Source organism: Chrysemys picta, chromosome 4, assembly GCF_011386835.1.
Source record: "Chrysemys picta bellii isolate R12L10 chromosome 4, ASM1138683v2, whole genome shotgun sequence".
NCBI classification, from domain to species: Eukaryota; Metazoa; Chordata; order Testudines; family Emydidae; genus Chrysemys; species Chrysemys picta.
In genome coordinates, this window is record NC_088794.1 from 42967891 (window position 1) to 42994411 (window position 26521).

General features: G+C 40.4%; 1 protein-coding gene across 31 annotated transcripts in view; it reads left to right on the forward strand.

The window, feature by feature from the left end:
- Window positions 1–26521, forward strand: part of PLEKHA7 (pleckstrin homology domain containing A7) — a 299188-nt gene that overhangs the window by 257386 nt on the left and 15281 nt on the right. For 27 of the 31 annotated variants that reach the window (XM_042858812.2, XM_005308701.4, XM_005308702.5 and 24 more), the window contains 9 exons: window positions 7770–7878; window positions 8804–9042; window positions 11886–12074; window positions 12210–12327; window positions 13160–13239; window positions 13966–14166; window positions 17399–17551; window positions 22216–22349; window positions 24246–24388. In XM_042858812.2, coding sequence (XP_042714746.2) covers window positions 7770–7878; window positions 8804–9042; window positions 11886–12074; window positions 12210–12327; window positions 13160–13239; window positions 13966–14166; window positions 17399–17551; window positions 22216–22349; window positions 24246–24388 — 1366 coding nt within the window. Of the gene's footprint in view, window positions 1–7769; window positions 7879–8803; window positions 9043–11885; window positions 12075–12209; window positions 12328–13159; window positions 13240–13965; window positions 15921–17398; window positions 17552–22215; window positions 22350–24245; window positions 24389–26521 lie in introns of those variants that run through there. The other 4 variants (XM_065592120.1, XM_065592121.1, XM_005308705.5 and 1 more) reach the window with 3 other exon arrangements.

Genomic DNA, 26521 nt, shown 5'->3' on the forward strand with positions numbered 1-26521 from the left:
AAAGAGTTGGGGTGTGGAGGGATGAGAGCTCCGGCAGGGGGTATGGGCTCTGGGGTGGGGCTGGGGATGAGGGGTTTTGGGTGCAGGAGGGTGCTCCAGGGCTATGGCAGGGAGAGAGGACTCCCCCCAGCTCTCTCTCCCCGCAGCAGCTCCAGGGCTGGGGCCGTGGGATAAGCACCCCTCCCCTGGCCGCAGCAGGTGCGGGCTGGGGCTGGGTTGGGGTCGGGGGAGGGGAGACCAGCCCGGCCACTGGTGCCTCTACCTTAGCAATGATCTTTCATCGCACATCGAGACCCAATCACAAAGCCTTCTCTCCAGGGCCAGGGCATGTGGGCCAGCACAGACTACAAGTCCCAGCACACATTACATCCTGGAATGGGAAGGTCGGACCAGCAGGAGGTGCCTGATAGTCAGTGCTCCTTCACAGCTCTAAACCAATCAGAGCCCTCTCCACCATGAGGCGCGAGAATACAAACCAAACAGTGCCTGAGTTGATGTGAGGATTTGGATCAATTAGCACCTGTCCCGGCCGTGGCAGGTCTGGGACAGGGCTAGGTTCCGGCTGCCCCTCCTCTGGCCACGGCAAATCCGGGCCGGGGCTGGGTTCAGGATGCCCCTCACCCGGCCGCAGCAGGTCCAGGGTTGAGTTGGGGCCAGGGGAAGGGCACCCCGGTCCCAGCTGGGCGGGTTCCCTGAGCACCTGCGCGGCACTAAATAGGCTGCTGCGCATCCACACAGCTTACAGGGAATTTAGAATACAACCCTATATCACATTCTCATTGTGTATTCTTCTGCTTCTTTACATTGTTTGCTTATCGAGTTGTTTCTGTGTCTCTCTGCTTTCTGTTTTATCTCTCTGGTCAGCCTGTAGCTTTTAGACTTGTCCTCATATTTTATTCTCCTTCAGCTTCCTATGCTTGTCGCTCAACAGCAGCACTTCATCTATTATCCACCTTGGTTTCTTCATTTTGGCCTTGTAGCCCAACACTTGTAATCCTATTTTTTACACTGTTCCATATCTCTTCAACTCATTTCTCATGTCTCATTTCTTCATTCAGCAGAGACAGAATGTTTTCCTCACAGCTTCTGTGCATTCTTTCCTAATATCTGGTGTGACTGAATGCACCCCTCTATTTACTCCCTACACACTATTGTAATAATCCTTGTACAAAATGTGCCTTGTTGAAGTATCATTTGAAAACTAATAATTAACTGGTCAATAATATTCTGGTGAAATGTATGTAGCAACATTATATGTAAAATTATGAACATAAGCTGAAGTTATGACTGAAATATGGTTACCAGACAAGTCTGGGGAGTGGATAAACTTGCAAAGGACAAGCTGATGCCTCTAGCGAGTTGTCAAAGCTGTCAAGTGGCCATTCTTTGGCAAAGAAGTGGGACAGAAACCGATCAATCTATATTTTAGCAACCAACAACATGGAATCTCTTTCACCACAAGACTCCATGACTCCAACCTCACAGCAGCAATGAACTATATCTAGCGGTAACCCTCTGCAAAACGCATTTCAAAGGGTGACTGGACTATAAACGTGAAGTACAAAAATACCCCCAAGGTCTCTCTCCCTATCTATCTCTCTTTCAACTAAGAAGACAAAAGAAGTAGCCATTTGACTTTGAGAAAGATCCTGACCTGAAATTTAGTCAGCCCTGTTGCTGGGAGCATGTGGTAACAATTTTATCTTGAACCAAGTCAAGTTTCTTAAGTTTTAGCACTAGAAAGTGTTTTTATCTTTGTCTCTTGTAACCATTTCTGACTTTAGTACCTTGTACTTGTACTCACTTAAAATCTATTCTATGTAGTTAAAGTCTATGAGTCTAAGTTAATTTAAGGCCAGAAGGGATCATTGTGATCATCTAGTCTGACCTCCTGTACATTGCGGGCTGGAGAACCTCACACACATCCTCCTGTAATAGACCCATAAAGTCTAGCTGAGTTGCTGAAGTTCAGAACTCATGATTTAAAAATTTCAAGTTACAGAGAATCCACTATTTACTCTAGCTTAAACCAGCAAGTGACCCATGCCACAGGCTGTAGAGGAAGGCAAAAAAAAACCACACCCCAGGGTCTCTGCCAATCTGACCTGGGGAGAAATTCCTTCTGGACCTCAAATATGGCGATCAGTTGGACACTGAGCATGTCAGCAAGACTCACCAATCAGACATCTAGGAAAGAATTCTTTATAGTAACTCAGAGCCCTCCCAATCTAGTGCTCCATCATTTTTGCTATTAACAGTCGCAGCTGGGCCATATGCCACTATAGGCAGTGTCATCATACCCTTCCCTCCATAAACTTATCAATCTCATTCTTGAAACAAGTTAGGTATTTTGCCCCACTGCTCCCCTTGGAAGGCTGTTCCAGAATTTTACTCCCCTGATGGTTAGAAACCTTTCTCTAATTTCAAGCCTAAATTTGTGGATGACCAGTTTATATCCATTTGTTTTTGTGTCAAAAATGGCACTTAAATAATCCTTTCCCTCCCTGGTAATTATCCCTCTTATGTATTTATAGAGAGCCATCATATCTCCCCTCAGCCTTCTTTTGGTTAAGCTAAGCAAGCCAAGCTCCTTGAGTTCCTTTCATAAGGTAGGCTTTCCATTCCTCTGATCATCCTAATAGCCCTTCTCTGCACCTGTTCCAGTTGGAATTGATCTTTCCTAAACTTGGGAGATTGGGATTGCACACAGTATTCCAGATGAGGTCTCACCAGTGCCTTGTATAATGACAATAATACTTCCCTATGTCTACTGGAAATACCTCACCTGATGCATCCTAGGATTGCATTAGCCTTTTCCACAGCCTCATCACATTGGCAGCTTGTAGTTATCCTGTGATCAACCAGTACACCCAGGTCTTCCTTTTCCTCTCACTTCCAATTGATACATCACCAGTTTATAGCAAAAATTCTTGTTGATAGTCCCTAAGTGCATGACCTTGCACTATTATATTTCTTTTACTACTATTTCTTTTACTTCAGTTTTCAAGGTCCTCCAGATCTTCTTGTATGATATTCCAATCCAATCCTGTTTTCACATTAAAATCTCCCATCACCAATAACAAGTCTTGTCCTGAAACTTTTTATATAGTTTCCTGTAGATTGTTATAAAATGTGTCAATTTCTTCCTTGGGTGCTGCTAAGGTTGCTTCATATACTTGTACTATCATAACTGCAACAGATTTGATTATGTATTTCACCTTCAGAATACAAGAAGATATTGAGTTAAATGAAATCAGAGCCTGGCTTGCCTTTAGTTTTAGCATCAACACAGCTCTGTCCTAGTGTCCATCATCTTCTCTTCCCGATGTCAATATCTGATGTTCATCAAAGTAGACCAGGCCAGACTAACCTGTCTGGTCTATCTTTCTTGGACAAGATAACTGAATTTTGTAGGCAAGGGAAGAGTGGTAGATATAATATATCTGGATTTTAGTAAAGCATTTGATATGGTCCCCCATGGAAAATTAGTATTTAAGATGGAGAAGATGAGGATTAGTACAATAATTGTAAGGTGTGTAAGGAACTGGCTACAGAGGAGACAGTGAGTTGTACTGAAAGAAGAACTATTGGGCTGGAGGAAGGTTACTAGTGGAGTTCCTCACGGATTGGTCTTGGGACCAATCTTATTTAATATTTTCATTAATTACCTTGGCGCACAAAGTACAAATGTGCTAATGAAATTTGCTGATGACACAAAATTGGGGGGCATTGTCAGAACAGAGGAAAATTGGAATATTATACAGGAAGAATTGGATTGAGGACCGTAGTAATAGAAATGGGATGAAATTTAATACTTCAAAATGCAAGGTCATGCACTTAGGGATTAACTACAAGAATTTCTCCTATAAGCTGAGAGCTCCTTAGTTGGAAATGACAGAAGATAAGAAAGACGTCGGTGTATAAGGCTATGTCTACACTGTGCTACTGCAGCCGCACCATTGTAAGGTGCTCTGTGTAGCTGCTTTTTATCGCTGGGAGAGCGCTCTCCCAGCAACAAAATAAAACCATCTCCAACAAGGGGCGGTAACTTCGTGCCCAAAGCACAGCTCCTGACGACAAAGCGTTGTCCACACAAGTGCTTTTCGTCATTAAAACTTTTGTTATTCAGAGGTGGGGTGTGTTTTTTCACACCCCTGAGTGACAAAAGTTTTAACGACGAAAGTGCCAGTGTAGACATAGCCTTAGTCGATTGCAGTACAACTACGGGAAACTAATGTAATGTGGCTGTGCAAAAGGCAAAAATGATCCCAAGGTGTGTCAGGCGAGAGATTTCCAATGGAGATAGGGAAGTATTAATGCCACTGTACAAAGCAGTGGTAAGACCTCATCTGGAATTCTATGTACGATTCTGGACACCCATGTTGAAGAAAGATGGACTCAAACTGAAACAGGCGCAGAGAAGGGCTACTAGGATGATCAGGACAATGGAGAGCCTATGGAGACTAAAAAAGCTTGGCTTGTTTAGCCTAGCAAAATGAAGGCTGAGAGGGGATGTGATTGCTCTCTAGAAATACTTCTGGGGGGAGGGTAAACAAGAGCTATTTCAACTAATGGACAATGTTGAGACAAGAACACATGGGTATAAATTGGGCAGGAATAAATTTAGACTGGAAATTAGAAGGATTCTACCCATCAGAGGAGTGAGTTTCTGGAACATATTTCCGATAGGAGTAGTGGGGGCAAACAACCTAATGAGTTTAAGATGGAATTTGATAATTATATGATGGGATTGCCTGTGATAGCAAGGGACTGGACTCTGTGACCCAAGGGATTCCATCCAGTCCTATGTTCCTAGGTGTGTTTTGGAGGCCAGGGAATTAGCAGGGAGCTTACCTGCAAACATCGGCATCTCCAACTTGGGACATCTTAGCCTCTGCAGCTTAAGTCCCATTCTGAGAAGACCAGTAACCTCTGGCAACCACTGGAGTATTCATCAAAGGAAGAAACTGCCTCCATAGTAAAACTGCTAGCTCTGTTCCTCAGGCACTTTTGGTTACAAGCCTTTTCCAAGGATTGGATGGGAATAGAGATTTGTTTAGACTTTAAGTTGATAGTCTATCCGATTCTGGTTTTTGTCATATTGGCAGGGCAGTGTCGGAAAGCTTAGCTTACGTTATTACCACCTGTGCACTCGCGCTGCGTGTGTGGAGGTGGGTGAGTGGGTGCCTAGGGGCCTGACTTTCAGAAAGTGCTGATGTCCAAATAACGGGCCTTTATGTTGTTTCAAATTGAAGAACCCAAAATCAAAAGTGATTCTGAAAATCATCTTCTCTCTGTATGGAGGAATTTAGGCTCCAGAGCAGTTCATCTACCATCTTGCATACTTTTATTTTATTTTTAAAAAGTGGTCCTTATGGAACATTATCAAATGTTAATAAAGGCATAGATTTCAAGGTGCTAGAGGCAACAGTCGATACTGAACACTAGCGTAAAATGTTCATTCATCAAAAGGTTAAGAACTCAAGGCTTCAGGCAGCCTGTTCAAGCAAAATCTTTATTTTAGAGCGGTGATTGATGACATTTTGCCTGAGGGGAGGGACCTGGGCAAGCTGGAATGAACTCAGATGTGGGTTTTTTTTGTGAGTTTTAGCTTTTCACTTCAGTGTTTATCCTGTAGTTTTATCACTCAAAATTATGCTTCTGTGCTGGAAAATTTAAGGAAATGATTTATTTCTTCCAGCCAACTTTTCTTGCCTTGCACATAAAGTACATCATCTTTGTAAACATTAATCTGTGACTGCTCATACTTTAAAATATATTAAACTGTTTAACTTTCTAGATCTACTCTGTTTGCGTCAAGATTTAAGTAATGGGAAAAAATCATAGAATCGTAGGACTGGAAGGGACCTTGAGAGGTCATCTAGTCCAGTCCCCTGCACTCAAGGCAGAACTATTATCTAGAAATAATATTGAAAATTCTTCCTTATTCTGTATACTACTTCAGCACTTATGGAAGGTGCATTTTTTGAGTTGGTTCAAAGTTTTTCTGACTGGTTACCTTTTTACGTGTTCACTGTAAATCCATCATTCAATATCCTGCAGTGTGATTCTTCTCAGGAAGCTGAAGTGGAACAAGTATGATTGTCTAGTTTGTATCTTGATAATCTTTCAATAAATGTTCCATCTGTACTGTGAGTCTACTACTAGCAAATAACATTCTCCATTGTTTAAACGTCTGGCTCCTTGGCACTCTATTTTCTGATACATAGCCTGACTGAATATACTTTCCAGGTCCAAGAAAGCAAAGGTGAAGCAATTTATCTCCCTTCTGGTTCACTAAGTGTACAGGAAAAATTGCAAATTTAGTTCCACTTCTTAACTTTTTTGTTCAGTGATGGAGATGTTAAAGATACTACATCCAGGGCATTGCCAGCTCTCTTACAAAGCTGTGAATTGTCAGGTCAGTTTCCCCAACCAAAAACAGACAGAAGAGGAGATAGGAAATGAGAGGAAAACAGATGGTCCTATTATGGTCTAGTGGTAGGTTAGTGGTGGTTGCTGTCTACAAAAGTTAAGTTCAGAAGTTCAGCCAGGTTTCAGCATGCAACAGGCCATACTAGTGTGGCTTTGGTTAAATGAGTTTCAGGCCTTTCCCCATAGGCTATAATACATTATAGTAGTGTTTCCCTAACTCTAGAAAGTTGAGCCTGTCTTCAGGAAGATGGAACCAACCACACTCCCTTTTAATGGTGCCATGTGTTGTTAATTTGCATGTCCTTCCCCTACGCTTTTACAAACAATGGATAACAAACCAGCATGACCTACACAGTGCAGGGGCTGGGAGATGTGCTGCTGTGGGTGGTATTGGCCATCCTTCTCTTCTGGGGTCTGGCAGGCTTGTCTGTCGGGGAGAGACAGGAAGCGGATGACTGTAACAACTGTCCTGCTGTGAAGCTTCAAGCCACACATGTAAAGGAAGGTGTGAGTGACTGCTTCCAACTCCCCTCATCCCAGCTGTCAGTTATGACAAAATCAGTGGTCACTCAGAGCAGATTGAATAAAACTTCATAATACAAGTGAAATATTCAACAGTGGTGGCATTTAAAGTATTATAAATAGTACCCATTCAAATGAATGGGGCAATTCATACCTCAGAGCTGTTTCAGATTCTCTGTAAACCCAGGCCCATTTACATGGTTTGGTTTTTACTTGTTTTACATGCTGAAGCTAGAGACTATTTTTTTATTTTAAATTAAAGCTGGGACTCTAGAGAACAATTCAGAGGTATGTCTGTGCTCCTCTCGCCTCCCCAACCCTCCCCAAACTTTGGGAAACACATTGCATTACTTATGGCTCCACCTATAGGTAGGGCAACAGCAGCAAGAGGTCTTAATCTTTGCTCTTACTTCAGAGAATTATTTAACCTACTTCCAGACTCCTAGGCATGCATGCAAACTTTAGAAAACTGGATATATTTTGATGTCCTAGTCAGGGATAGGCACCACGATCATAAGGAATCCAATCTCTGTTTGAACGTATATGTAAAACTACTTAATTGATCTCTTGTCTGGATAGTACTCTGTTCCCACCAGCATAGTCATGCAAAAGACTCTTGTAATTCTGAACTGGCTGAATTAAGATGCTAACATTTGTGTTATGCCCAGTTTTTTCCTATAATCTTTCCAAGCCATGTAGCCTGTGTTCAAGTGTCACTAAAATGTTTGGTTCAAACTAGCTATAATAAATGAAACTGACAAAATCTTGGGATTGAACTGATTTTTAAAATCTTTCCTCTTACTAAACATTAGGAGAAAACACAAATGCAAAAAGATTTATGGAGAATTGAAGATGTCACAGCTGGCCTAAGTGCAAATAAAGCAAACTACAAAGTCATAGTAGATTCTATAAAAAATCCAGGTAAGAGAAACTGAGTAAAGATGTTAAACTGTATCTAAATTCATCTGAATCTCTTGGGTCTGTGGAATTGGGCTAGAAGTCTTGAGGTCATCATTTATTATAGAATTTCCAGTACTTGCTGCTGCTGGTTGTGTTGGGAGTCCCCTTATCCCAGTAAGATCGTCCTTTCTCACAGATATTTTTGTACTTACTGATGGAACCAAGAAATGCCAAGGCATAAGAAAACAAACAAGGGGATAAATTAGCCAAACCTGAAAAATTGTTTTAATCCTCATAACTCTCACTCTCACCGTTGCTATCCTGCCCACCACCTGACAGCTCCTCCCACCTGCAGTCTGTCTGCCTTTTCCACTTGGTCCTGCCCCCTCCCCTACCTGCACTTCACACTGTTTTCCATTGTGGGGAATGGTTGGCGGACAGAACAAACAGCCTTCTGTTGTAGGAAAAGGTGAAGTGAGAAGGTGTATATGGGCTGCATGCTCGTCCGCTTTGTTGGACTTCACAGAAAAGAGCCAGTAGGTTGGGGAAATGAAAATCAGTTGGATGCCTTATGTAGATTCAGTTTGTAGCATATGCATAAGAGTATATTTATTAACTTTACCATTTACCTATAAACAGAGTGTTAATTTGTTTTGAGATCATAGAGCTGTGTATTTAATTTATTTTTAAAATACAACTATAGACACCTATCTATGTCCAGGTGTCTGGAAGTTTTATGGCATAGCCATAACATCATAGGATTTTACATCTTAAAAATATAGTCTATAGTCAGAATAATGAGGGAAGTTGAAGGTTTTTCAAAAGCCAGCGCATAGATACATACTGCTTATTATTTTGTGTGATGTTCTTGTGGGAAAAGTGTGTGCTCATGATGTAGATATAACATCCATACAACTTTTAACTTATTTACCTGTTTCTGCCATAGAAAGAAAAACAGTGCCTTCATTTTCTCAGCCTATAGTGCCTTCATTATCAACTTCTCTCACAACTATGGAGAGCAAACTTTCTACTCAGCGAACTCCTCCATCCAGTCCTGTTAAGTCCTCTTTGGAGGTTAGGCTGTTTCCACAGCCTTATACTCAGCCTAGAACACAGTCTCAATCACAACAGCTGAAAAAAGTTGAGCATCCTCTTCAGTCACCAGTGAAGCTAAAGTCAAAAATTGTAAGTATTGCTACCATGAATTGAGTGTAAATCTATCTACTGCTCTCACCACCATTGTATCTGAGGAGCTAATGCTGTATGTGAAAACATTTTATAAATAATCCCTTCCTCACCAATGTGAAGCCCAGGCCACATTACAGAATTTAGCCTGGTAAGGAGAAACTTTGGCTCGGGTTCTAAAATTGTCCTGAATTTGTTCACAGTTTAGGGTTTGACACTGAGCATATTGCACCTGGCTTTGTGTTTTCATTAAACAAGGTTCACGTGTAGTTCTAATTGTGAAAATAGAAGGCATTCACCAGCAAATATTGCACAAAATAGAGGAATTTCCGAGATGTGCGGAGTTCGATGTCTTCAAGTTAGCAGGATCTGATGAAATTCACACTAGGGCACTTAAGTAATGAGCTGAAGCAATCTCGGAACCATTAGGAATTATTTTGAGAACTCATGGAGGAAAGGTGAGGTCCCAGAGGACTGGGGAAGGGCTAACATAATATCTATTTTTAAAAAGGGGATCAAAGAGGACCAGTCAGCCTAACTTGGATATCCGGCAAGATACTAGAACAAATTATTAAACAATCAATTTGTAAGCACCCAGAAGATAATTGGGTTATAAATAATAGCCAACATGGATTTGTCAAGAATAAATCATCCTAAAGCAACCTAATTTCCTCCTTTGACAGGGTTACTGGCCTAGTGGATTGAGGGAAGCTATAGATGTAATATATCTAGATTTTAGTAAGGCTTTTATACTGTCCCGGCTGACATTCTCATAAGCAAACTAGGGAAATGTGGTGTACATGAAATTACTTTAAAGTGGGTGCACAACTGGTTGAAAGGCCATACTAAGAGAGTAGTTATCAATGGTTCACTGTCAAACTGGTGGGATGTATCTAGTGGGACGTGTACCTCACTGGATTCCTGGGTCCAGTATTATTCTACGTTTTCATTAATGACTTGAATGATGAAGTGGAGAGTATGCTTATAAAATTTGCAGATGAGACCAACCTGCAGGGAGGGGTTGCTCGTGCTCTGGAGGACAGGATTAGAATTCAAAAGGACCTTTACAAATTGGAGAATTGGTCTGAAATCTACATTCTAATCTAAATTCAGTAAAGACAAGTGCAAAATACTTCACTTAAGAAAGAAAAATTAAATCTCAATTACAAAATGGGGGATAACTGGCTAGGCACTAATACTGCTGAAAGGGATCGGGGGTTATAATGGATCATAAATTGAATATGAGTCAACAATGTGATGCAGTTGCAAAAAAGGCTAATATCATTTTGGGGTGTATTAACAGGAGTATCGTATGTAAGATGGGGAAGTAATTTTCCTACTCTACTTGGCCCTGGTGAGGCCTCAGCTGAAGTACTGTGTTCTGGGCACCACAATTGAAGCAAGTTGTGAACCAATTGAGGAGAGTCCAGAGGAGAGCCACAAAAATAATAAAAGGTTTAGAAACCTGACCTATGAGGAAAGGTTTAAAAACACTGGCCCTTTTAGTCTTAAGAAAAAAGAAGATTGAGGGGGGACTTGATAACAGTCTTCAAATATGTTAAGGGTTGTTATAAAGAGAATGGTGTTCAGTTGTTCCCCATGTCCACTGAAGGAAGGACAAGCAGTAATGTGCTTAATTTACAGCAAGGGAGATTTAGGTTAGATATTAGGAAAAACTTTCTAACTCTAAGGATAGTTAAGCACTGAAGTCGGTGTCAAGGGAGGTTGTGGAATTCCCATAGTTGAAGGTTTTTAAGAACAGGCTAGACCAGTGGTTTTCAAAGTTGGGGTCGCAACCCAGTACTGGGTTGTGGAATGCGAGGCACTGGGTCGCCTTGCTCAGCACCCAGGGACCCTGGCGGCCGGCCAGTAAAAACTAGTAGTCCCTACCCAGAAGTGGCCAGCAGCAGATCCGGCTCGTAGGCAGGAGGGCCATGGGGCTCCTCATGCTGCCCCCACCCCTAGCACTGGCTCCACCGGCCAGTGGGAGCTGGGGGAGGGGGGGCAGTGCCTGTGGGCGAGAGCCGCGCCAAGCCGCTTGTGCGCCTCCACCTAGGATCTGGACCTGCTGGACGCTTCCAGGGTGCAGCACAGTCCGTGGTGCCAGGACAGGCAGGAAGCCTGCCTCTCCTCCCCGGCTGTGCCGCTGACCAGGAGCCACCAGAGGTAAACCCGCGCCCCAACCCCGTTCCCCAAACCCAGAGCCCCTTCCTGCACCCCAACACCTTCATCCCTGGCCTCACCCCAGAGCCTGCACCCCCAACCCAAAGCCCTGACCCGCTCCCGCACCTCAACCCCAGCCCAGAGCCCTCTCCCATACTCTGAACCCCTCATTCCCAGCCCCACCCCACCGCCCTCACCCCCGCACTCCAACCCTCTACCTCAGGCCTGAGCCCCCTCCCATACCCCAAACTCCTCATCCCCAGCTCCATTGGGTCACAGGCATCAACAATTTTCTTCAACTGGGTCCTCAGAAAAAAAGTTTGAAAACCACTGGGCTAGACAAACACCTGTAAGGGATAGTCTAAGTTTACTTGGTCCTGCCTCATTGCAGGGTGTTGGACTAGATGACCTCTTAAGGTTCCTTGCAGCCCTGTATTTCTATGACTCTATAAAGGAACTGAGCGATAGTGCTTGAAGAAGAAGTTGAGTAGATAACATGTAAAATCATATGCATTAGTTGGTGGGATGAGGAGACATGCTTCACCATTTTATTATATATTAAGACAGCCTTCTTCAGTAGTTAAAATAACCTTTTAAAGTTCCAAGAATATAGGAAAAAGTGTGTTTTAAACTTCATAGCATATTATTTGCTGAGTCTCAGTTTATTTACCTTTTACCAGGAAAATGAAGCACCACCCAGACCTCCTCTCCCTCAGGTCTACAATCCTGATGATCACCCACCAGCTGTTCCACCTCTTCCAAGGGAAGCCAATGTCATCAGGCACACATCAGTGCGAGGCCTGAAACGTCAGTCAGATGAAAGAAAGAGAGATCGAGAACTGGGGCAATATGTGAATGGAGATTATAGGGTGAGCAGTATGCTTATGGAATGCTTATGGAATGACAGATACATGGAAACCTGGAAACACAAAGACTCTAAGAAAACTATTTTAATTTGTCTGATCTGTGGTCTCACTTGAGCAAATGAATATTTTTCTATGTAGGGAGAACTTCGTTCATACATGAGTGAACCTGAATTAGCTACAATAGGTGGTGACCTCAGCCAAACTTCACTTGGTTTCATAGGTTCTGACAGTGGATACCAGACATTACCTACCAGAGGTAAGCCAGAGAATTGATAAAAGGCCATTTTAAAAAAATACTTGGTGTCTGACATATTATGTATGGTGTGTGTGTATTTGTTACAGATTAGGGGTGCTGTTTGAGTCATTATCTTAAAGTTATCAAAATATTGCTTGATATCATTGTTTAGCTAATTTTGCCAGAGAAATAATCAGCCTCTACAAAACATTTTCACATTTTTTGTTAGAAAGTGGGAGTGTACCATAACGGGATAAATTAGTTTGTCAGAACGGCTCTTAAATTATTGCCTGACCCAAAATATTTCTTATGTTCAAAATGGCTTAAATTGTAGAGGTTTTTTTTAAGTGAATTTATTCCACCAGTTTGGCAGCCCTAGAGAATGAAGACATCACAGATACAGCATAAGCAGAGTTAGTACAATTTTCCCTATGCCACCTCCAAAGTGTACCTCAGTCCTAGAACCACCATAGAGGAAAGAGTGGGGGCAATTCAGTTTTTAATCCCCATTCAGTTCTTGACCCTCTGCTCTGATTGTAAGTACCATTTGGGTCAGGTTTGCTGGTAGTTTAGTTACATTAACACTTGTTACAGGACTGAGGCTACAAACTTCTCATTTTACATGAGCTTCCAAACTGTCTTCAGATGGTACTGAATTATGGTCGCTATGAACCACAGAATGAATTTGATTGGTGACCTAGATGTGAAAGCCCTGTATCCCATTACTGCCCTACCTGGCTGAAAATTTTGAGAAGCGAACTGTAACAAAAATATATAATAGAAAATGTAAAATGGTTTTTTGAAACACCCACCTGCTATCTGTCTCTCGAGCATTGTTTTGCTTCTTTGTAAGGATTATCTGGATCAACTTCCAGACTGCACCAGACATCCACCAGTTCATCATATGCAACATTTCAAAGAGATCGCTCCAAGGTAACTTTAAATAAATATTTTGGTGACAGGTGTCTGGATCTCTGTAAACAATATGCTGAGTGCAGATGTATTTTGCATAACAGGAGCGGTTTCTGATAGCACCCACGAGATGGAAAACTGCTTAACATTTTTTTTACACCTGTCATATTAAGGCCTCTTACCAGTCACATTGCTAAACTGACTGGGCATCCCTAGAGACAGAAGTAACACCATAAATGAAAAAATTAGGGAGTACGGGCTCAGATGATTTGGTCATGTAAACAGACACAACAGTTCTGTGAGTAAGAGAGTCCAGCAGATCAAGACTGAAGGAAAAAGATAAAGAAACTGACCCAAGAAGAAGTGGTGGGATGTTATAAAAGAAGATATGCAAGCATGTGGTGTATAGAGGATATGGCATTGAACAGAGTACTTTAGAGGGAGAACCCTCGTAGAGCGGACCCCATTTGATAGGATTAATACAAGGAAGAAGAGACAGAGTCAGAACGACTCACTGAAGTTGCTGCAGATTCACAAAGGAAGGCCTTGGACCTAGTTAATTATATAGTGTGTTTATTATCTTAGTAGAAATTGCAGAGTTGAAAATATGCAAAATAGTGTAAAAAGCAATAGGATAAAATCAGCTCATTTACACTGAGAAATAGAGGAAGAGTAAACTTTTTTAGTATACTACTTATAAAGTATTAATTACAACATATGTTTTGTATTCTGTGTCACTTTTAACAGGAGAGACCAAAGAGTGCCTTGGAACGCTTATACTCTGGAGACCACCAAAGATGCAAGATGAGTGCTGAGGAACAACTAGAAAGAATGAAGCGACATCAGAAGGCATTAGTTCGTGAACGCAAGAAAACTCTTAGCCAAGGAGAAAGACAGTCTATTTCATCTCGGTCTTTCATCCGGCCCGTTTCTGCAGACATAGGCTCAGTATGTTAGACATGCCTTAAAAGGACTTAACTAAAAATATGATCTGTAGTTTTTCTAGGAAGCACTTTTACCTGAGTGCATGATACTTCTACTCTAAATATATCATAGTGTAATACCAGTTTCAAGACTCTGAATAACAAATTATCAGTTTTTGATAACAAATAGTTGCAGTCTATGTAGCTGGTTGTGCAGGTAAGTTGGTGAGAGAACAACGTGGCAAGAAGAGAATAGCATACATTGAAATGACTTCAGAGACAGGAAGTGTTTTCATTGATTGGAACTGTATTTAGAAAGCATAATGAAGTTTGTACACCTTTCAGATTGCTTATGACAGAATGGGCCTTTTAGAATGTTCTTATATAGCGTGTTTAAAATAAATCTTTATAACTAGTTTAAGAGCTATATATGGTTATAGGAAACCAAGATTTTTTCCATGAGGTATTGACAAAATATAAATAAACTGATAATCAGTTTTAAAATCTAATCCTATTTAATGGAAGTTTATGCAACAGTTACTGTGATTTCTTTATTATAAATTATTCTTTAAAGCTCAAATGTGAAATATTTTAATGAGGTTCAAAGTTCAGTTGCTGAAGAAAGGATTTTTTAGTTTTTGTTTCTGAGAATAAATGCTGTACTGAACAGAAGTTTTTAATTGTACATTTTGGACACTAACCAAAGCAATTCTAATTGGTGAAGTTATCTGATCATGTCGTGGTATCAAACGAAGGATGTACTGTAAATGTCACAGCCACTGTAATGCTAGCCTTCCTTTTCTAAAATTTATTTTTCTTTGGGTCACTAGAGCCTTAGAATGATCACCTTATTTACCTAATTCATTGCACAAGATCTCTTGCTTTTAGAATTGTCACTCATAATACCTAATTCCTTCTTTTGCTTAAAAAAGTTTCTAATTATTTCAAAATAATTTCTAACTAGACTACTCAATTTTTACCAGGCTTAATTGCATTTTAGTAGCTGTGTGTCAATTATTAGCACTTCTAAATCCCTTGATATTACTCAATTTTTTATTCCCATTTTTTAAGAATCCCTCAAACACTAATTTACAACCCAATTATCCTTGTTTACTTCATCAAATAAATATGGGTACATTTCTTGGAGACATTCGTCCATTCTGGCCTGCATTTTGCAATCTCAAATTTGCAGAAAGATAATGTATAACATTTGGGAAATGTAAAATTTTGATATCACTGCCATTTTCATGTTTTAGTTAGCAAAACTAAACCTGAACTTTTAATGTACAACTCTAACATATATGCACTCTTCTAATTTAAACATTTCATAACACTCCTTTAATAATTTTAATGAATATTTTATGTACAAATTTGTGTGCCATCTTGTTTCTTGCTATAAGGAATTAAAATGATCTCCTTTAGCTATTGATTTGTTTCATAGAGATCTCTTCCTGTATCTAGAGGGCTCCAACACACAAAAGCATGTTTGATAGCACATTTGCTTGTTTGCAACCTTACAATTATTTAGTGGCCAAGATGGTAAACAGTTAAATATGTAATTAGTTTAATTGCTGCACAGTATGTAACATTCTATTTTAAACATACATTGTATGTGTAACTCTAATTTGAATATAACGCACTGATTTTTTTAAAAAATTCATCACCTCTCAAGTGTAGTATGACATTTGAAATATTGAACATAGTACATGGATTTATTTGTTATATAAAATGCCTTTTTAATGTCTCAACATCAAAGCCAATAAACATATTTCTACATAATAATGGTTTGATGTTTTTCTTACCAATATAACAATATCTTGAAATTAATATTGTGTGAATATAAAATATATTATGGCAATCAGGCCTGGTTGAATATGAGTAGAAGATTGCATCTTGAGCACTGTGTGTGTAAGAAAACATATTTCCCCTTTGAATCCTAAAAAGAGATTTCTTAATTTTTTACATTTTTTATAATTAAATAACATTTTGAATATATATAAAAACTACATATTTTTGAGTGATTATTGAGAGCTTGTGCATGAATAGGTTTAAATCAGATTTTTTTTTATATGTATAACCTAGTGGACTAAAAGTGGCTGTAAGCTTTAATCAAAGCCAGTCAAGAGTTACTGGAGAGAGATTTAAGAAAAGTAGATGTGTGAAACATATAGCAACATATTCTGCTTTCTACATTATCAAATACTGGAGGAGTGCTTTTCTTGTTCAGAATATTTGTGGATTGAGGGAGTATGATATTTTCAGTTTTCAGCTTTATGAGATAAAATTCCAGGGCTCCACTAATATGAATACGACATTGCCACCATGTTAGGCATTTGTGGCATTTGATGAGAACATAACTACATCCGTAACGTCGTTTAGGCATATAAGTTTGTATTAAGTTTTATATGTGTATGCCTAGCTGAGGAGGGGCATTCTGTCATAATTTCAACTTTGAACCCCCAAAACATGCTGCTTAATTCAAATCTGCCATGATTCTATGATAGCTAAAAGTTTGCCTTGTAAAGGCAATTATTCTTTTAGTATGCTTTTATTGTGAGATTTTTATAATGATAACCAATAGATTGTAAATTTTGGTTGCTCTTATAAGGAGAATGAAACAATCTTTTTATTGAAGTTTTATGATTAAGATGGCTTTGAGGATATTTTAAATATATCCAGGTCCAGTGGAATTTAATATTAGCATTATAATTTCAGTTAATTTATGTATCTGTGGAGTATTAGTAGTAATAATTACTGCTCACTTCTGAAGAAAGCTGCATAAGATCTAGTGTAATTTTCAGTCTGCTGTGTAAATGTCCACCCTTCAAAGCCATCTTATTTTGTAAGATATGTATTTAGAATGTTTATTGCTCCGTATTCTATCATTCTCTAAGCTCATAGAAACCAAAACAGTCTGCCTATGGTCCCCTTAATGTGTGTGCATGGAGCACTTCTTATTAATGGGACTTGTGCACAGTCATAACAAGATTACTTATTAGAGCCTAATACTGATCAACAGTTTTTTACAGCATGCAAAAAATAAAGTAAAATCTTATAGCATAGCTAAAAATCAAAAGTAATACTAATAAGACTAACAAACACTTTTTTGCATGACAGTCGTGTTTTTTGTGTGTCCGTTATTTAAGTGTATAACTTCATGGACTCTTTCAGCAACCTAATATTAGAGGCTATGGCCATAAAGATTTCTAGATCTATTTGTTGGTATACACCATTAATTGTTTTGTATCTGTTACCAGTGGAAACGAGAACAAGAATTTGATTTGCAGTTACTTGAGAGAGCAATACGTGGAGAAGAGAAAAATGAAAATGACAGGTTAAAAATTCAGCCTGTACCAGTGACAGAGATGGATCTGGAACCTCAAGATTATAACTTAGATATCAGCAGAGAGGTAATGCTAGTGGCATACAGTATGTCCAAAATTCTTTGGTCTTTCAGGTTTTCTAAGTTTTAGGTAATTCTTCTTCTCTCAAATTCTTGTGTTTCAAGAACACAAAGTTCCAGTTTAATAGAGAGTTTTATAAACAATAAAGAACTACTCTGGTGGCCTTGTGCTGAAAGTGGCTCACTTTCGGAGAACAGGATCATATGAGTGTTTGACCTTATTAGAAAGAAAATGTTAAGTGTTCACTCTGTGCTGTAGAAAATATTTACAAAAGTTTTAGAAGAGAAAAAGCAAACAAATTATGTATTGCATATGCAGATTTCAGATTATATTTGAAAGGGTTAGGCACTAAAGGCTAATTTAAAATAGGAAGTAGGGAAAGCAATAGAAGAAAAAGCTAGCTCAAGGAAGCTATCCCGCTGTGACTCATGGTTAATGTGAACTGACACAACACAATTCAGCAGATGAGTGAATGTCTCTTTTTATACTGGTCAGGAAAGATAAATCTTGTCTTTACTATAGGCTATCTGAAAAGTATAAATCAGTGATATCAGTGCTGGATTTTGTCAGCAGCTTTCATAACTCAGTACAGCATTTGTTTAAAATGCTATAGAGCCACCTGGTGGCTCAGAGGCAGTATAACATAGTGTTGTGTGAAAAGGGAAATGAAAGAATCTGAAAGTATTTCATAGAATCATAGAATATCGGGGTTGGAAGGGACCTCAAGAGGTCATCTAGTCCAACCCCCTGCTCAAAGCAGGACCAATTCCCAGCCAGGGCTTTGTCAAGCCAGGCCTTAAAAAACTCCTTTGTAATAGAATGCAGTCTTGTTGTAGCTGTGTCGGTCCCAGGATTTTAGAGAGACAAAGGGCACGTCTATACTTACCTCCGGGTCCAGCGGTAAGCAATCGATCTTCTGGGATCGATTTATCGCGTCTTGTCTAGACACGATAAATCGATCCCGGAAGTGCTCGCCGTCGACGCCGGTACTCCTGCTTGGCGAGAGGAGTACGCGGAGTCGACGAGGGAGCCTGCCTGCCACGTGTGGACCCGCTGTAAGTTCAAACTAAGATAGTTCGACTTCAGTTACGTGAATAACGTAGCTGAAGTTGCGTATCTTAGTTCGAAGTGGGGGGTTAGTGTGGACCAGCCCAAAGTGGGTGAGGAAATATCTTTTATTGGACCAACTTCTGTTGGTAAGAGAGAGAAGCTCTTGAGTTTACACAGAACTCTTCTTTGGGTCTGGGAAACTGATTCAGTGTCACAGCTAAATAATAGTGGAACAGATTGTTAAGCATAAGTAGTTAACACATATTTCAAGGGACCATTCAAGGTGAAATGGCCCATTAATACTCCTCCAGTCATAGGGAGGAAAGGAAGGGATGGGGGAGCAGCTGTAATAAGCCATAAATCCAGTTTCTGTATTCAGTCTATGATTTTTAGTGTCTAGCAAAGTTATGAATTTAATCTCCCAGGCTCGACTTTTGAAAGTGTTGTGCAGGTTTCTTTTGAGGATGAGGATTGATAGGTCAGAGATAGAATGATCGCTTTGTGAAAAGTGTTCACCCACAAGTGATGTGGTGTTTTTGTCTTTTATCATTTTCCTGTGTGCATTCATTCAAGATCATAGTGATTGTCTGTTTTCACCCACATAGTTGCTATTGAGGCATTTAGTGTACGGAATGAGTTGAAAAGTCAGTAGAGATCCTTAACAATGTCTTGAATTACAGTCCATTGCCTGTGGAATCAGGAAGTTGTTATACCTTGATACCTTCATATTGGAGTCTTTGCTGATAGAGTTCAGTTGATGATGGATCAGTACTTTTGATGAATCTTTGTATGTGTGCAATGAGGAGCACTCCACTCCTGTGGATTTTGGGAGTCGGGGAAGTGATGCCCTATTCTTACAAAGCTGCTCAGCTCTACCCTGGCCTATTGGAATCCTTTGCAATACTTAAGTTGAACAGGAATAGAGCTTTACTCCTGTAGACCCTGCAAGGTGCACTACAGTACAGCTCCCCTCATGCACGTATTTGGAAATTTGCAGGACTAAGGGCATGTCTACACTATAAAATTAAGTCAACCTCACTTACGTTGGCACACAGACACCGCAGTAATTACATCGGTTGTACGTCTTAACACTTTGCTCCTTGTGTCAGTGGTGTGTGTCCTCACCAGGAGCGCTTGCACCAATTGAACTGTCAGTGTGGGGCTTTGTGGGATGACTTCTGAAAGCGAGCAACAGTCGATGTAAGCAACATAGTGTCTACGCTGACACTGCGTCGACCTAACCACATCGACATTGACTCTACACCTCTTGTGGAGGTGGAGTTAAGTCAGTGTAGCGGGTGAGTTGTGTTGGTGAGAATGAAATTTTAGTGTAGACACTTAAAGTTAGATCGACATAAGCTGCCTTGTGCCGACCTAACTCTGTAGTGTAGACCAGAGCTTAGTGTGAACTAGAATACCAACGGTGGATGGAAAGCTGCAGAGCTGGAGACTCATCTCTGTTGACAGTGGCAACAGCTGTGCCCTGTTTGGTCAGACCTTTTCTCTAGGAATGATATTTCCCTTTAATTAATTATATGCATATCTGATCAGTTTTGTGGTAGATACATAGTCTATGTATCTATGATACAACAGTTATCATTTTTTTTAAAATGCAGGACCCAGTCTAGAAGTCTGAAGGAGTAGCTAATTCTCCATGCCCATTAGATTCATGCCCCTTCTGATGAAATTCCTGCTAAAGGTGCCAGTTGTAAAGGTGGGGGGTCCTCCACTCTAAGCCACCTTTCTGGCTTCCCCTGCCTTCTGGGGCTGGCTCCTGGTACAAGTTAGAGCAGCCCAAAACTGCTCTGGTCCCCTACGGGGCTATTATGCTGGCAAGATTTCTGGAGTGCATTGGGTCCTAGCCTCATCCTCTGGCCCCTGGAGTGCTCCCTGTGCTGAGAGGGATATCATAAGAGGCTATCATAGAGCCATCTGTGTTGGCATTTTGCCAATTGAATCCCCCATGCCATGGGACTCCCTAGCTGTCCCTTTAGGGCAAATCTATGGTCACTTTGCATAGTAAAGTGGCACAAATTTAATTCAGCAGAGATGAGGATCTGGATTAAGGGCTTCTTTTTCTTGTCACCTCACCAGACCATGTCCATGTCACCCTGGCCTCAAGCTCCCCCACACTCTTTAAGAAAACACACAGTTCTGTCTCTTTGGCCAACTGACCTGCTGCTCACACTTTCTAGACTTTTGCTTGATTGTTTTACACTATACACTGTCTGGCCAGTCTGCTTGAGTCAGTGCAAAGTGACCAGATGAGCTGATCTAGCCTCAGCAGAGATACTTTGCAGGATACCTGCTGAACTCAGAATTAAGTTGCCTTAAAAAGTAAGGAAGTCTGATGGAAAAAGGGAAGTCTCAGGAGGCAGACCTCTATGGCTGATTGAGGTTGGAGGAATAGAACTTTGGGGGTACTCCGTAAGAATATGACAAAAGGAAGGTTAGAGTCTGATATTTTGGTTCTAAAGTTATTTGAGTTCTGAATAATATGATTTCTGTATTATGTTATTTGGGTTTGTGGTCGCTTCTAGTGTACACTTATACCAATAGCTAGGGGTGCCCACTCGGTGAAAAATCAGGTAATTTCTCATAGGCCACTGAATTGGGTTGGATTTTAATGCAGTGACCTAAAGGTGAAAGGCTTGGGATCTCTTTACTGAAAACTCTGAATCATTCAGTCCTCCAGATAGGTTTCAACTGCAGATCCAAAGAAGAGAAAGAGGTCCACTCTTTTCTTCACCTTTCCTTTACTCTTACATTATTCATTTGTGTTCTTCACGAGCACTTTACGTTTAATCAGTGTTGGCTACCAAAGTGCCCTTGTAAATTTGCTGCTCACTGGCTGGTTCAATATCATATTAATGTGTCTCATTCAGCTCTGAATTCTTCAAGCAGGAAATCCGTCCAAGTTAAAATTGCTAGATGTATTGCCAGCTGTTTTGCAACTCCCTAATTAGAAGTTTTAATCTGCATTATTATATTTGCATAATATGTGTAGTATTAATCACACAGTGTGTATGTCTGTGTCACATGGCCTCTGTGGCAATTTTTGGGACTCCCGGGGTTTCAAATGATCATTTAAAAAAAAAAAAAAAACCCTCCAAGCATTTCCTCCTTTGCTATTCATAAGGAAAGGTCGCGAGTGCCCCAGACCCTGTAAAATACAAGCATTCAAACTTTAGGCTATATTTGCTTTGTAGCAAAGGCCCCAAGAGGATCTCAGCTTTGGCCTCCTCTCTCAACTTTATACAGCAACCTTAAGCAAGACAATTCCACTCTGGGCTCTGCTGCCTGACAGAATGAGCTGCAGAAAGAACCTGTATTAACCCTGACTCCTCCCACAATCTCCTCCACCAGTCACAGCTCCACACCAATGACTTACCTCCCAAAAGGAGAGAAAAAATCAGAAGGGAAAAAATTCTTAAAGTGCATTAGTTCAAGTTCAAAGGGAATCAGGGAAATACACAGGGCTGTGAAGACCCATATCATATTCCAGTCAATGTGCACATGCAATTCCCATTTGGGTTAATATGTCTAGTGGAGAATAGCTATACCTTTGAGTTTTTGAAGTCCTAGGTATCAGAAGTTACGTTCTCTCTCTTTTTCCATAGTTGTCAAAACCTGAAAAGGTGGCAATTCCAGAACGCTATGTTGACCTGGACCCTGAAGAACCTCTCAGTTCAGAAGAATTAGCCGCAAGACACCGTAATACAGAAAAGATAAAGAATATTCTTACCAGGTCTAGGTCAGATTATTTTTATAATCCCTCCTTTCTTTTTAATCTCAAACAACTCTATACCCCAGACTGTTTCAGATTCAGTGCTGATTATTAAACCAAGGTACAATGTATTACGTAACTTTTATGAAAAATGTACAGATGTAATATACATGATAAATACACTTAATACTCAGAGAGGGATATGTATATCCAAACAATATAGGAGGAGGGATTATCTATAAAATTCCAGGCATGTCACTGTGTGCGTCACTCTGAAGCTTTAAAATATCTGTACAAGAAGTCAGAAGTGATGGAATCAGATACAAGCATGCTTGAAAGCTGTTTTTGTTCAGAATGTCATCAGAATCATCACTGGGTTTTGTGGTCTGTTACTGTCCAATTTTTAAATTCTCAGCCACTTTGACTTTACGAATTACACTTGTGCGGTGCTCAGCTACGGTAAGGCATGTATCTATATCATGCCAAGAGGTTCTCAGACTTTAGCAACCTGAGGACCCTCATTTTTATTTGAAAATTTTTGGGGACACCCAACCCCCTCTCCCTCCGCTCAGCCCTTGCCCTGCCCCTTCTCCAAGGCCCCGCCCCCACTCACTCTATCCACCCTCCCTCCATGTCCCCCACTCTCACTCACTTTCACCCCAGGCTGGGGTATGGGGTTAGGGTGCAGAAGGGGGTGTGGGCTCTGGGAGCGAGTTTGGGTGCAGGAGGGGGTGAGAGGGGTGTGAGCTCTGGGAGGGAGTTTGGGTGTGGGGTGCAGACTCTGGGCTGGGGCACAGGGTTGAGGTGCAGGAGTGGGTTTTGGGGGGAAGTTCTGGGAGAGAGGGAGTTTGGGTGCACATCCCTCTGGCAGCTGCTCCTAGGAGGGGGGGCCAGGGTGCCTCCACACATTCCTAATTCACCACCCACACAAATCCACACAACTCTCCCAGCAGAACACAACCCCCACACAACATAGTCCGCACACAGAATAACCCTGAACTTCACTCTGTAGCCTAGAATATCCACTGAGTCAGTGTGAAAGTGTGAAAACAGCTATAAGCATGGTTGAGACCTATTTTTGTTCAGAATATCACCAGGTTCAATCATCACTGGGATTTGTAGTCTGTTTCTATTCAGTTGTTCAATTCTTAGCCATTTTCATCTTTTATATAAATGTGACTTTATCAATTACAGCTGTAACATGGACTGCAGCTACTAGTGTCCTAATAATGACTTTTACTTGTATGTCTGAGTGTTTAAAAGCATTAGTGAATCCTGACAAAATGTCTTTTAGGTAGGTATGGTAGGTAAACTGAGGCATGGAGAGGTGGTGATTTGCCCAAAGGCAGAAAGGCCATGTCAGAGCTGGGGTTAGAACACTTTTTTTTTATCCACTATGCTACACCTTTTAGACACAGATTTTCAAAGAACTTGCTGACTACTTAGAGCTGGTATAGACTTCCTCATATTGACACAGTTGAAACTTTCGGCATAAAGAGTTATATCATCAGCTCAGGTGCCTGCCATGTCGTTTAGAATCTGTTTGAAGAGACGGCACCTGTAGGCCACTAGGTTGTGCCTCTTTCTCTTAGCGCTAACAAGTATCCTCACTAACTTCAAAGAAGAGTCATTAATTTTTCATATTGCTTTCATGTAAACAAACCTGTTTTCAACAAAGGGCTTTAAGATACATTTGAAGCTGTGCATGAGTCATTGCAGAAGATATAATGACTACGTTATTTGTTTGTGGTATATACTGTAGTCACTGCATTGTCAGTGTATCTAAATCACTGGTTTGTAAAGCATTTTACAAAAGTCTGGAGTATGATATCTGGGGTATGAAACTAAGCTTTGTTCTGTGCTGCACCATGGATTTTCTGTATGTTTGTAAATGTTAATGATGTTTTTTCACTTTCCCACTAGTATGCACAACCTACAGCCTACTGTTGCTCAGGACGAACACAACTCAGTTGATTTAGATTCACAGCTGCAGGAGCAGGAACGCATCATTACCATATCATACGCTTTGGCTTCTGAAGCCTCTCAGCGGAGCAAGGAGGTAGCAGGTAATGCTCCGTTATTTCCAAAATAATGGCAGTGACAAATGTGTTCTTATTCTTATTGCTACCTACTTTTAAGAGTCTATATGGTTGTCTGCTGAACTGCACTGTATACAGATGTTGCCACTATGATACAATTCTATTGACAGCCTTATTTAAAATTAGGAATCGAACAGCAGATATCAAATTCTACAGATACCGAACTAGACTAGAGAGGCTTGATGATTGGCTATGAAAATTTGGCCTGGTGTAAAAAGAAAGGGAAATATCTCTCTGGTTATGATTATGAAGCTGAAAGCCTGCTATTGTTATAGGTGGCACTGATACATCTAGCCCATCGTATTTGAGATTTTAATCCCGTGACCTCGAAACTGTGACATAGTCATTACTGAGTAGCCTAAATTACAATACTTTGCCTTTTGAAGTGACAGAATAGTTTTCTACACTTATTTAAAACATTACTGTGAATGTAAAAAATGCAGAGAGAAATTGGTTTAAGGGAAACAGAGCACTGACATTTGTTTGGGATTTTGATCGATACTGTCACTGCTGAACCTTGCCAAATAACACGGTATTTGAAACTTTCAAGTAACCCATCAGATGCTTGTTAGACATCTTTGTATATTGCTAAAGAAAAGTAAATAAATCAATTGAGCTGCGGCTAAAGAAGAAAAACACCAAGCCAGAGGAGCTTCTTTTTTTAAAGAGAAATTAAAGGGGTTTAGTGCCTGGGATAACAGAAAATCACCTGCAACTTTAACTATAATCACTACTATACCCTTTAAATGCTGAAGATCATTGCAAAATTGGCTCACTGTATGTTCCTGTCTCATGAACAAGTTTAGTGACCAGAACAGACCAACCAGGCAAGGATCCTCTTTGCCAGGTGATGACAATGGATTCTTTATAGTGTGTGTCATTGTTGAAAATGGGAACTGCACTCTTGCTTTCATTACGTTTGAAATATTGGTTAACTTAGAAAATGTCAGCAGAGCTGTATCAAATAGGACAGTGAACATGTTAATAGTTGTTGTTCCAAGTATTTGAATATTCATTTGTAATTGGCACTGCCAACTCTTCCAGTGGAGAATTGGAATATTGGAAATGATTTCAACCCTGATGGGGGAAAAAACACGTTTCTCATCTGAAATTGTCAGTATGAATGGCACTCCCACCCAAGCACTGGACACCACTGCATTTAAGATAGATGATTTCAATAACTGGACATATAATGTTCATCCATAGAAACACACACCGTTTCCTTTTATTGAACGTGGCTATGTATTCAAAGACACAGTGGCAGCAAACCTTGAGGGGAGGCCGATATTTTTTTTTAGGGGGGAAATGATATTTTGGGGGTTATGTGTTTTGACTCTTTGGAGAGATTTTGTGTGTGGTTTAAGAGGAAGCTATACTTTACATCGTCTTTGCTTCAGGAAAGATGTCTAGATAGCAAGCAAAAAAAATCCTTGGGAGAATAGGATGATTCATTGAGGAGGAAAGCCAGCACCTGGATGCATGGCAATAAAAGGGCCATTCAGTTAAAACAAACAAACAAAACACTAAAAAGTGAACACAAAGACCTAAAGTCTCCATTTCCATGAAAGGGGAAAATTGCTCATAGGTTAGAAAGGATGTAGGAACCAAGACACATTCTCCCCCCATCTGAGAAGAATGAGTGCTTGTGTGGAAGGGGCATTATGCACTAAAACATAAGATCGCTGGAGATCAAATGCCTAGCCCACAAAAATAGATGTTACATTTTTATTATTACAGTTTAACTTCTTTTATATCAAACTGAAAAAGTAGGGCTTACGTGTGTGCCAACAAAATTGTTAGAAATTCAGGAAAACAAAATTCCCACAAACATTTATTGTATATATTCCCTAGAAAATCTTAAATGCTGCCTGAAAAACTTATTTCAACGATCAGTAGTCTTTCCTTTTTTTGTCTTTATCTCTTTTCTCTGTTTTCTTTCTTTCACCATCTAAGGGCCCAATCCTGTAAGGAGAGCCACATAAGTTGATCCCTGCATCCACATGATGGGGACCAAAACGTTCCTCTTCTATAACAGATTGCTGTGGGTTCACCTTTCAGTAACCCTTAATCCAGAGTTTATGTTAATGAATTAAAAAAAAT